Source organism: Scylla paramamosain, chromosome 7, assembly GCF_035594125.1.
Source record: "Scylla paramamosain isolate STU-SP2022 chromosome 7, ASM3559412v1, whole genome shotgun sequence".
Taxonomy (NCBI): domain Eukaryota; kingdom Metazoa; phylum Arthropoda; class Malacostraca; order Decapoda; family Portunidae; genus Scylla; species Scylla paramamosain.
Window position 1 is genome coordinate 540,001 of NC_087157.1, and position 10,000 is coordinate 550,000.

A 10,000-nucleotide genomic window follows, 5' to 3' on the forward strand; every position below is an offset into this window, starting at 1 on the left:
TCATTGAGCATCACCACCAGCTGATCGGGACTCAGCCTGGTCGTGAGCACCGTGAAGTTCACGATGTCAGCGTATAAGATGGATACCATTTCATGATGATTGATGTACAAGTTTCTATAAGCAAAAAGAAGAAAAAGAAGACGAAGAAGAAGAAGAAGAAGAAATGGTTATATCTGTGGCTGTGGATGTTCGAGTACGTTTCTGATAAGTACACAAAATTAAAACCAGCAAAGAAGTTTATGGAAATATTCGGCGGGAGATGTAGAGGAGGAGGAGGAGGAGGAGGAGGAGGAGAACTTACGGAAAGGGATTGTTCTTGGTGACCGGATTGGCGTTGAAGATGGTCCTTTCAATCATATTACGGAAGTCTGCCTTTACTTGCTGCATTATATTTTTGGGAAGAATACTCAGCAGAAGATTCTCCTCCTGCTTCTTCTCGGCCTCCACCTGTATGAAGGACAAAGCAGGCTGCAAGTCAGGAAGGGGCACAAGATACTGGCTCATTTCCCATCTGGGTTTCTTTTTTTTCACTTAATGGTATTTAGTGGAAAGCTTCTCTTATCCCTAAGAAAAATAAGAAAAAAACTAAATTAATTATGTAGAGAATTTTCATAAATGCTTCTTTTCATTACATATACTCACGTAGGCTTGACTGACTGATGATGGTACATATGAATAAATTAGATGATGATGATGAGCATAATGGTGATGATGGTGATGATGATGATGATGATGATGATGATGATGATGATGATGATGATGACGACGATGACGACGATGATGATGATGATGAGATTCCTCACTTTAAACTTAGACTCCAGACTGCCGCGCTTGTCGAGGAAGGCCCGTCTGAAAGCCACTTCACTCATGAACCGCCAGTAAATCCCCAGGAGATTTATGCAGAGGAGGATGGCAGTATCCACGCACATCTGAGAGACGGGAGGGAAGAGGGAGGTGTGGGTCAGGAGGGGAAATGTTCCGAAAGTGACAAATCCTTGCAAATGAGCCTCACATGTTCAAGCTTACATTTAATCACTGCTAATTGGCACTATTTGTGATTTTTTTTCTGAAGGTGTGTTTCTAGTTCTCTTATCAGACAGGGGGAGCTTACACTCTAACTACTGGTGAACAAGGAAGCGGTCTTCATACTTTAAACAAACAAATAGATAAGTAGATATATATATATCTGTACCTCTCTCTCTCTCTCTCTCTCTCTCTCTCTCTCTCTCTCTCTCTCTCTCTCTCTCTCTCTCTCTCTCTCTCTCTCTCTCTCTCTCTCTCTCTCTCTCTCTCTCTCTCTATCAAAACAGGAGTGTGTGCCTTTTGGGCTTCCTTCACCTCCACTCAGTCAAGGCTTATCAGAGACGGTACTAATACACAAAGAGAGACTTTGGTCATGCGAATGTAACGTAATTGTTACTACATACACTTCAAACTTGGGACGGCATTCTCAAACGTTTGGCCTATTAACTGGACTATTTTCAACAGACTATGGTGGGAGTTATTGGTGTTTTCAAAGGCATTTTCTTGATTAAAATGTCAGTTTAACAAGAATGCTGCACTAATAGTGGGAAAAATAGCATGAGAGCCTGACTCGTCGTTTCTGTGGGGTTTGGAAATAATTTTTCTGAATGTCCAAGCCGTATAAGAATACCTGCCTTGACTTTATGTTCATGGTCACATCATTAATCTACAGTCCAGTAGCCAAGCTGACTTTCTGCCTACCTTTGTAACGATGTGCTCGTGTTCTGTTTCCAGGTGGCCGGTGCTGATGGCGTAGTAGGTGAGGGCGAGATCCCCGGCGGTGAGGAGGCCTGCCAGCACCACCGTCTGCCACTTGTGTGAGATTGGCAGGAACACGTACACCACAAGCAGCAGGTACACCATGTTGCCAGACTGTAGGAAGGCACACGCCATGCACGTTGATTACACACACAAACACACACACACACACACACACACACACACACACACACATACACGGATATATGATTACATACATAATACAACACATTCCCAAGAAAACATAATGTAACTTGCGAAAAAAAAGTCCCCGTTCGTTGAGTTCTCACCTTAATGTTGTAGTGTTCGCTGTCGGGAAAACGGTTGTCCTTGAAGAAGAGGGTAATGGCGACATCTGTAGCGAAGAGCGTGAGGATAACGAGTCCCGACATGATGATATGGAGGCGAGGATACTGACGGAAGGTGTGCTCGTTATACACGTAGATGAGTAGCGATACGCACACCACCAGGCCGGCCACGTGACCAGTCAGCTCGGGCACCAGCTCCTCCATAACATGCTGCAATAGTATAACATTCTAGGGACTGAGATGGAGACACAATACAGAACCATACATTTTGAAACCTTTCGGTGCCTTACGTATCTCGACTATTTTCAACAGGTTCTAGAGAAATTATTGACGGTTTTCAAGGGCGTTTTCATGATTCTATTAATAATTTAAGCAAGGATTCAGGACTGTTATTGGAAAAAGAATAGCACCTACGAAAATACGAGCAATTATCTTTGTGGTCTTTGAAAAATAGTTCTAATAAGAGCAAAAAGCGTTTCAAAATAGACAGAGTGGATGGTGAGAAATGACCAGGACCGGGATGTTTCAATGTCTTGACTATCTACTATATACACATTCAATTATTAATTCTTTTTACTTTTTATACATTTTTTTTTTATACATCGATCTAGCTATTCAAGTTTCAACAAAGACAGTTGGAAGGACAAATCTAACCTCGCCGGTGAGGAGGGTGATGATGAAGGTGATGGAGACGCAAAGCTGAATCAGGAGGTAGTTGATGAGCATGGCGTGGTGGATCCGTAGCTGGTACTGGTCAAAAAGTTCCTCCAGGTCCTTGACACGGAACCTCTCCTGTAGACATGAGTGTGTAATACTAAGATACGTAGATAAAAGGGAAATAAATCAATGAAATATAAATAAATGAATAAATAAGATTACAAGGTAGACAGAAAGATACAGAAATAGATAGACAGATAGATAGATAAAAAAAGATAGACAGATTACCTGACTAAAAGAAAGATGGATGGGTAAGTAGATGGATGGACAGGCATACTGGTATTCAGTTAAAAATGACGTTGGATAAGCAGATAGATGATCAAATAGATGAAAAAAAAAAAAAAAAACGTCAGTTACAGTAGGGGAATGGGAAAGAACAATAGTAGTAGTAGTAGTAGTATTAGTAGTAGTAGTAGTAGTAGTAGTAGTAGTAGTAGTAGCAGCAGCAGCAGCAGCAACATTATTATTATTATTATTATTATTATTATTATTATTATTAGTAGTAGTAGTAGTAGTAGTGGTAGTAGTAGTAGTGGTAGTTGTTGTTGTTGTTGTTGTCGTAACAGAAGGAGGCTGGGGAGAAGGAGGAGGAGGAGGAGGAGGAGGAGGAGGAGGAGGAGGAGGAGGAGGAGGAGAATAATGTATCAAATTCAGATGTAGTATACATTTCACCCTGACGTGTCCTGTTACTAACCCTGAGGTAGCTCCATGACCAGTTACGGTCGTCGGTGTTGGCTTCGAGAGGCTCTCTGATGAAGGCGGAGGCGGTAGATTGACGACGATGCTGGAGGGAAGAGAGCGAGTTGCGCGCCATGGCTTCAAAACGCCTGTCTTGGGAGTCGTCTGAGTTACGTGGCGAAGCGTCAAAGCTCACAGAACTAATACTGCTGCGACCATTGGACAACACGCCCGGCCCCTCAGCCTGCACCTCCACGTCCGGCCCCTCGCACTCCCTGCACCACAGCCAAGCATCGGATCAAGCATGTGCAAAATATACAGGTATATAAAACAAGATACTGTTTAGTCAGTAAAGAAAATAAAATAGAGTGAAATAACGTAAGGATTGAAATAAAGATAACGTGAAGAGAATAACTTAAACGCTATACTAAGACGCCAATTCATTAGTTGGTCTCCTCGTTTTATATATATATATATATATATATATATATATATATATATATATATATATATATATATATATATATATATATATATATATATATATATATATATATATATATATATATATATATATATATATATATATATATTATATTTATTTATTTATTTATTTATTTATCTATTTATATAATCATATCGATACATCAGTCAGTAGGAAATAAGTGCATTAAAGGAATAAATATTGGTAATATTTTTTGATAAAAAAAAAAAAAACTCAACAATTTGATATTGTCATTATTAAAGAACACTTTCCTTACTACTACCCGAAGAAAAATATTCCTCAGATATTCGAAGACAGAAAAAAAAAAGCATCTTTATCAATAATTCCCAGCAGACCGCTAAGAACCTCAGGAAAACTGTGGCTTAATTATTAATATGTACTTCAGGGGCTTACTTGTAGGTTTCTCTCTTTCTCAGTCAAAGGTAAAGGTAAAATTAATGACATACACGATATACGGTTAGCTGCACGTGGTCGCAGCGATCATTGGCCTTTGAAGCAGTAGTGGATGACGTCCCTTACCACGTGACTCAGGGCCACTGCGACATGCAGGCTCCCCAAGTTTCCCCAGATACCCATTTATCAAGTAACCCGAAGGAAGGATGAAAAGGTGGATGAGTAACTGCTGTGCACTGACTGTCCCAGCCCAGATTCAAACCATGGTGCGCTAGTCACTGCACCACGGAGGCGCTAACTTTCACCAGTCAGCTGGCACAGCGCATAGTGATGGTGAACGTCAGGATAGAAGTTACAGACAAAGCCCTTTACGCCAGAATGATATTAAGGCCTCAACATCCAGCAGCAGTACACACATTTCCTGACTCTTCCGTGGTGAGTGTGGCGAGGCTTTGCTACAAATGCAGAGGTAATTACTGTGTGCCAAGATGACATAAATGACCACTGTTTCCTGTTATTTGAATCAGTTACCTGTACTGAGTGCAATTAAATTAGAGAAAATGCACTGTACTATGTCACCAGTGGGACATTTTATAGTGTTCTTTCTGAATTACATAATGAGCAAGGCGGGATTATCAAAAATAAAACCACACGTCTCATGCTTTCCTGCTCATACTTAGCCACAGGTGCGGTGTTGCGGGGAATGACCTCAGAGGTTTCCTATCATAACGCAAGAAAGAGTGGTGCTTTCAAATAGAATAGGTCTCTCTCTCTCTCTCTCTCTCTCTCTCTCTCTCTCTCTCTCTCTCTCTCTCTCTCTCTCTCTCATTTTGAACTGAATAATGAGGATGAAACCAGTCATTCAGTTGTGCCTCAATACATTTTTTTTCGGAATTTTATTTATATTATTCTTTTTATTATTATTATTATTATTATTATTATTATTATTATTACTATTATTATTATTATTATTATTATTATTATTATTATCATTATTATTAATATTATTATTATTATTATTAATATTACATTTTTTGGCGTTTGAAACATCATACTGGATGATTACAACACTTCGCCTCTCTACACACACACACACACACACACACACACACACACACACTCCTTCAGACGACGAGATATAATGTGAGAGCTTGGCTGACAAAGTCTTTCCCCGAGAGGCATTGTGGGATCTGCTCAGCGGCAACCAGTAATCCGTCTCCAAACACGGGCACAAAGGCACCCGCTGCTCGCCGCCTCCCTCAATCCCTTGTCGCCCGCTGCCGTCCCCTGCCATTCCCTCCCACGGTTAAGCTGGCTGAATGGGCAATTCCTTTCCAAGGTTTGACGTCATAAACACAACACACTGATTCAGCTCAGACAAGAATGAAATAATATGGAAATCCTTCTTCTATGTTTGGGATCCCATTGTTAGAGCTACCGTTTCTCACTCCTTCCATTTCTTGCGCCCATCCACTCATCTACACCAAACCTACCATTCACTCCTCACACGCACACACCCCATCGCCTACACCCTCCACTAATCCAGCCACTCATCAGTCCACTGACTCGCCCATTTATCCACCCATCCAAATACGCATTCACACACCAATTCACCCACCCACCCATCCGACTACTCATTCACTCATTCATTCACACACCAAATCACTCGCACACCCCTCCAACTACCCAATCACCCATCCTACAGTGCATTGTTTCTCAGGTTTACGAGCGTCGCAAGAAGACCCAAACGTAGTATATTACGCTCAAGGTGCATACCTTGATTACGCTATACAGAAGAGTGCTTAAACGATAGTTTTAGCAAATGCTACTACTACTGCTTTTGCTACTATTATTACTACTACTACTACTACTACTACTACTACGAGTACTACTCGTACTACTACTACTACTACTACTACTACTAGCACAAATACAATAATTGTAAGCGCCGTCAGGAGCATTTTAAATTTGGCGATTGAATTGATGCTATGTGGCAACATTGTCAGTTACAATTATAATGGCTTAAAATTAAATCTTATATGGTTATATTTATTTCATATTACTATAGTATAATGTGAGACTAGTTAGTGCATATTACTGGAAGGGGAAGAATATTTGTGGATTGGTGCATGTGTGCAGTGCGCTCTGCGACACGATGGTGTGGAGCCAAGGAGGGGCAGGGATAAGAGGGAGCTCGTGCCCTGTTGCATTATTTAACTTGGATTTGAGCTGAACCAGACGGTGACACAGGCCAAGGCTTCCTGTGTGTGCTGGTGTAAGGTTGATACTTGCCAGGAGGCGCCCAGTGAGTCCAGAAGGCGGTTATAAGGATAGGAAGAGTTATTATCTTGGTGAGTGGCGCACGCACCACTTGTGGACTTAGCACAGTTAACTATATGCAGACGACATCTTGTAGTACGCAGTCACTTTGACAGATATACGTGTGAATTTTAGTGTACATATATTCTACTGTACCATTGTGTCTGTGTACCATATATGTTTACAGGAAAATAATATTACAGAAACAGGCAACCCACGTCAGCAGATCGGCGCCGAGGAGCAGCGTGGTAAAGAGCAGGCTAGTGGTAAACGAATTTTCTTTTTATCTGTTCATATAAATCAAGCCAAGGGACATGTTCGATAGTGACTGTTCAGTGTGCGAACATGAGGTTGTGAAGGGAAGTAGGAGTAGGAGCTCATTTCGGTAGCTAAGTTGCATAACATTAAGTGAATACATTTCATTTATTCGAGAGTTGATGGTCACCTGAATACATTGCCGAGTTAAAATTACAAGTAAAAACTGTTTTCTCTATTAATTTATATTGCTATTAATGCTGGAGCTCATATTGTGAAGCCCACTTGATCGTTTTCAAACATCATAGATGATTAATCTGGTTTTCACTAGTCTTTTTTAAATGATGGTGCAGAATTATTGTAGTAAACTACCACTAGAATCATGAAAACATTCTTTATAATCATAGGAACTTGTTTGACAGCCTTTTTAAAATGGTCTTGAAAAGGCCCTGAAACATTATAGAATGCCGTTCCCAAATCTTAACATACTCTTACTGTGGAACAGTACTGATAGGCATGGGGAAGATGAGGAAGAGGAAGAGGAGGAGAAGGAAGAGAAGGAGGAGGAACACGCTTTAAGCCGTATATGTTATGATCAACGAAATATTTCTGTCCTCTTGTGTTCCCTCCTGCCTTATTGTCCCCACCTGTCTTACCTGAGCTTCTTCCTCTTAATACTTCTGCAGGCAGCACATCAGACTCCCGCTTCTCCATTTCACATCCCTGTCCCTCACCACATCTTTTCACGTTTTCCTTATTACTTTTCTTTCTTCATTTTTAGTTTTCTCCCTTTGTCTCCTCGTTCTTGCCGCCTCTCTTTTCTCCCATGTCCTATTTATATATACACTCTCCTCTCTTTACACTGCCCCGCCCCCGCCCCTCACAACACAATGCGCATCCTAAAAATACAGAGAAAACTTTAACTAAGAAATTCATTTCGCCCCAATGTTTGTAGACCAGTATGGTTTACCAGTGCATTGTGACTAACACTGCCCAACACATCATGCACACGTATGAATGTGTGCTTCAAAGACAACGCAACGTTACAGCGCACGTGACCACTACTTGGTGAAAAAAAAAAAAAAAAAAAAAAAAAAAAAAAAAAAAAAAAAAATATATATATATATATATATATATATATATATATATATATATATATATATATATATATATATATATATATATATATATATATATATATATATATATATATATATATAAAGAACAGTACATTCCCAAGCCTTGAGACAAAGAACATCATCCAAACACTCCAGCAGGCGTCATGTTGGATCATATCAGGATCATGTTGCTAAGTGTGGGTGTTCGTAGTCTGCGGTACCGCCTGGTCCTTGACACAGATGAGTCGTGAGGTGATACCAGGGAATGTGGCGGCAGAGGCGGCGGCAGCGGCGGTGGCGGTGGTAGGTGGCGTGGCTGTGGTGCGAAGAGGAGCCATAGTTCCCACGGCAAGGTGGACGTGCATGCCAATTGATAACGCTCTTCTGTTCATCACCTGCCTTTACCTTGGCCGCTTTTCACTCAGGGGACAGTGCTACTGTACGTGCCTCAGCTTTGGTCTTTTGTTTCGTTTGTAATTATGTTAGCATCGGCAAATGTAGCTCATGTCTGATTTGCTCAGTTGCTTTTATATTTCATTTTGATCATCCTCTTCTTTTACACTCTCAATTTATGTTTATAAAATATCTATTATTATACTATTTCAGATGTTCGAATGTGTCCAGACTTCATTTTATTGCTCTTTCCATTGATATTTTCTTCCTATAATCTACCAGTACCACCGATTACTGCCTCGGGGCCGCTTACGTCCTCAGACTGATTACCATCGCGAGAGGAGTCTGCCTTTAGCACTGCCCTACTCCCCAGTGGTGATGTCTTTCCTGTCTAACTGAATTACGCATTATATGAGTGGATCAAAGAGAAACATAAAACAGACATCGTAGGGAATGAATTTAATATATATATATATATATATATATATATATATATATATATATATATATATATATATATATATACTCGTATATATATATATATATATATATATATATATATATATATATATATATATATATATATATATATATATATATATATATATATATATATATATATATATATATATATATATATATATATATACACATGCTTTTAACGTCATGGTTTAGAAATACGTAAATGTGAATGAACATCAATGGCAGGTGGCTGCACACGGGGCGCCCCACAACTTTCAGCTAATCGCTGTTGCCATATGAGGTTCGTCATGTTTTAGCTATTATTTGCTACAACGATACACTGCGTTCTTGAACTCAATTATATCTTTATTTACGAAAACCTTGATGTGTAATCAAGTAACATCATCATGATGCCAACGCCCACCATTGCCGCCCTCTACTTCCCTCCTTCCTTCTGCTTAGATAAGAGATCCACTCGGCAGAGACGGCGATAAAATTATCGGTCTGAATGTCATTGCAATTTGTCCAGTGCATAACAAAAGATAGCGTAATGCAAATAGGACAGAACAGTGATTGATTTTGTCATTTGTATTTTGATTCTTCGGAAATGAACATACGTAAACCGTGCGTTGATATTTGCGTCTCTCTCTCTCTCTCTCTCTCTCTCTCTCTCTCTCTCTCTCTCTCTCTCTCTCTCTCTCTCTCTCTCTCTCTCTCTCTCTCTCTGTGTGTGTGTGTGTGTGTGTGTGTGTGTGTGTGTGTGTGTGTGTGTGTGTGTGTGTGTGTGTGTGTGTGTGTGTGTGTGTGTGTGTGTGTGTGTGTGTGTGTGTACACGAGACGTAGGCTGGGTTGTCACCTTGCAACCCAACAAATCCTCCAGGCAGAATACCCCAAGCCAACGTGGCGTGGCTTATGGCTTAACTCGTCCTCACCACACCTGGGGTAGAGCACATTGTCCAGCATTAGAATCATGTACGGTGATGATGATGAGGCGCTTCAAATTACATGGTAATGAGTCTCACTGACCTTAGGATCCTTTGGGAGGACCAAGAGGATACGAAAAATATACA

General features: G+C 40.3%; 1 protein-coding gene and 1 long non-coding RNA gene across 6 annotated transcripts in view; one reads left to right on the plus strand and one right to left on the minus strand.

Moving 5' to 3' along the window:
* LOC135101879 (adenylate cyclase type 2-like) overlaps window positions 1-10,000 on the minus strand; it is a 68,229-nt gene that overhangs the window by 12,766 nt on the left and 45,463 nt on the right. For all 5 annotated transcript variants that reach the window (XM_064006190.1, XM_064006188.1, XM_064006189.1 and 2 more), the window contains 7 exons: window positions 3,502-3,760; window positions 2,745-2,882; window positions 2,073-2,300; window positions 1,726-1,896; window positions 804-929; window positions 302-447; window positions 1-114 (listed from right to left, as the gene is read on the minus strand). The exon at window positions 1-114 is cut by the window's left edge and continues 31 nt beyond it. In XM_064006190.1, coding sequence (XP_063862260.1) covers window positions 1-114; window positions 302-447; window positions 804-929; window positions 1,726-1,896; window positions 2,073-2,300; window positions 2,745-2,882; window positions 3,502-3,621 — 1,043 coding nt within the window. In that variant the 5' untranslated portion in view covers window positions 3,622-3,760. The remainder of the gene's footprint in view (window positions 115-301; window positions 448-803; window positions 930-1,725; window positions 1,897-2,072; window positions 2,301-2,744; window positions 2,883-3,501; window positions 3,761-10,000) is intronic.
* Window positions 6,610-10,000, plus strand: part of LOC135101880 (uncharacterized) — a 42,420-nt gene continuing 39,029 nt past the window's right edge. The window contains exons 1-2 of the long non-coding RNA XR_010269423.1: window positions 6,610-6,734; window positions 6,906-6,968. This is a non-coding gene — a long non-coding RNA (uncharacterized LOC135101880). The remainder of the gene's footprint in view (window positions 6,735-6,905; window positions 6,969-10,000) is intronic.